Source organism: Rhyacophila brunnea, unplaced genomic scaffold (genome assembly GCF_057557595.1).
Source record: "Rhyacophila brunnea isolate RB1 unplaced genomic scaffold, BYU_Rbru_1.0 scaffold_49, whole genome shotgun sequence".
NCBI classification, from domain to species: Eukaryota; Metazoa; Arthropoda; class Insecta; order Trichoptera; family Rhyacophilidae; genus Rhyacophila; species Rhyacophila brunnea.
Window position 1 is genome coordinate 2289190 of NW_028233159.1, and position 2026 is coordinate 2291215.

The 2026-nt window shown below is 23.8% G+C and overlaps 1 protein-coding gene across 1 annotated transcript; it reads left to right on the forward strand.

Annotated features, from left to right (window-relative positions):
• Positions 1-977: 977 nt before the first annotated feature.
• LOC147066577 (uncharacterized) lies at positions 978-1298 on the forward strand. Its single transcript, XM_085955152.1, has one exon. It carries the CDS (start codon positions 978-980, stop codon positions 1296-1298), a length of 321 nt encoding a protein of 106 aa, XP_085811278.1.
• Positions 1299-2026: the final 728 nt, after the last annotated feature.

Below are 2026 nucleotides of genomic sequence, written 5' to 3' on the forward strand. Positions count from 1 at the left end.
TTATAAATGTTCCATTGATTATTTCGCGAAACGATAGGAACCTTTTCTAATTGAAAATGACAATCTTTATTAATTTTTTTTTTCAATTACAATTGCTTTGAAATCATTTTCCGGGGTCAAGAAAAATTACTTATAAGAAGAGTTAACTAATTGAGATAAAATAAGTAGAATATTCGACTGTATTATCAACATATGTGAACAGTGATAAATGTTTATATACTATAAAATAAACAGAATAATCTAAATGCCATTTCAAATATTTAAATAGTTCTAAATCCAAATTATTTGGAATCAATATTGAATAAAAAAATTGAATTTCATTGTTCTTTCAAAAAACTGAAAATATTTACTGTTAAAACCGCAAATTTTATTTCACATATAAAATGAAATGATTTTACAAGATTTCTGAATTATTTATCATGTTTTCTTTTTTTTATACAGCCGAAAATAGATAATCATCCCTTATAAATTTATAAAAATTAATTCCAAGCTTAAAAAATGATTTGATAATATATGTTGAATTATTTGCGCTATATTGATGCATATTTTCGATACATTGATTTTTTTAAAAATAAATTTAAAATCAGCTCGAAAACACAAAAAAACATACTAAATCATAAATATATAGTAGACAGGATTATGAAATAATATTACGTATGCTCCTAAGACCCTATTAATAAAAAAATAAAATTTGATAAAACAATAAAATATTTTGTTTTATCGAATAGGAAAAAACCCAAACATTTTCTTTTAGTAAAGTAGTGTTAAATAACCGATTTTTCGATTGCGATCGTAAAATAAATAGTATAAAATACGTTTTTAAGTCAATCAGAAATTTTATAGGAAGAAGAAGGAAATAGTAATCATAGAAATAGCAATGAAAATTTGTGACATTGACTATATTTTAATCTAGACTTTTTTTAATAAATAACACAAATATAAAAGATAGTTTCAAAGGCTACCCACCTCTTTTTATAATGAAAAAAATACCTTGGTCAACAATTCAAAAAAACGAGTATCTAGTCATCAATAATAAAGTTTACGACGTCAAGAATTTCAAACACGAGCATCCAGGGGGAGAATGGCTCATCAAAGAATGGATAGGAAAGGATGCATCAAATATATTTTTAGACGTAGGTCACTCAAAACGCGCTTATAAAATTTTAAAGACGCTTTATATCGGAGATTTGGATGAGAATAGCCAAAGAGTAGAATCTAAAAATGTCTATTTGAGATTAGGAATCATCATCGGAATTATTTCCATCCTCATCGGTCTTTTCCTATTTCTAATTAAGTGAATTTAAATGCTTAAATATTTACTTTGATTGTGTGATTTAAACTGACTTTCAATATTACAATTATTTTATGTTTCTTAACGTTTTAATATTTAATCCAATAAATTTATAGAAGAATCGTTTAACTTATAAAAAAAACTAAGCATGTATAATAAAATATTTCAATGAACTTAATGCATTTAGAAAAAAAGTTAGTTAAAAATTGAAACATTGTTCTATTCAATATATTATAGGCTCCGGTGGAAATAAAGCATCTTATTTCATTAAACATATGCTATTTCATATTTATAATCTGGAAATTCAGATAAATAATTTTTATAGCTTTTTTATACCACATTAAGCCTTCCAAGATGCATACGTAGAATATTATTATGATATTGGCTGTAAAATCGATGATTACCAAGAAAAATAATTAATTGGATTATTTAAACTTAATTTTATATGAAAATATCATGAAATATACAAATAAACCAAAAGACCTGCATCTTTTTTGTTGAATGATTATTTTAAGAATATTAGATTTCATTTTGGCTTTCTGCAGAATTCCAAGAAAAATTGTATCTAATACAAAATTCATATATTTTGAAAATGATCACAAAAATTAAAAATCGCATCAAAAAGAATGCGATCAATATCAAACGATAAATATGCTATAAAATTAGACGTATGTGATTTGTATAAATCATGACAATTATTTTCAAAATATATTTTGAATCATATGATTCTAATCG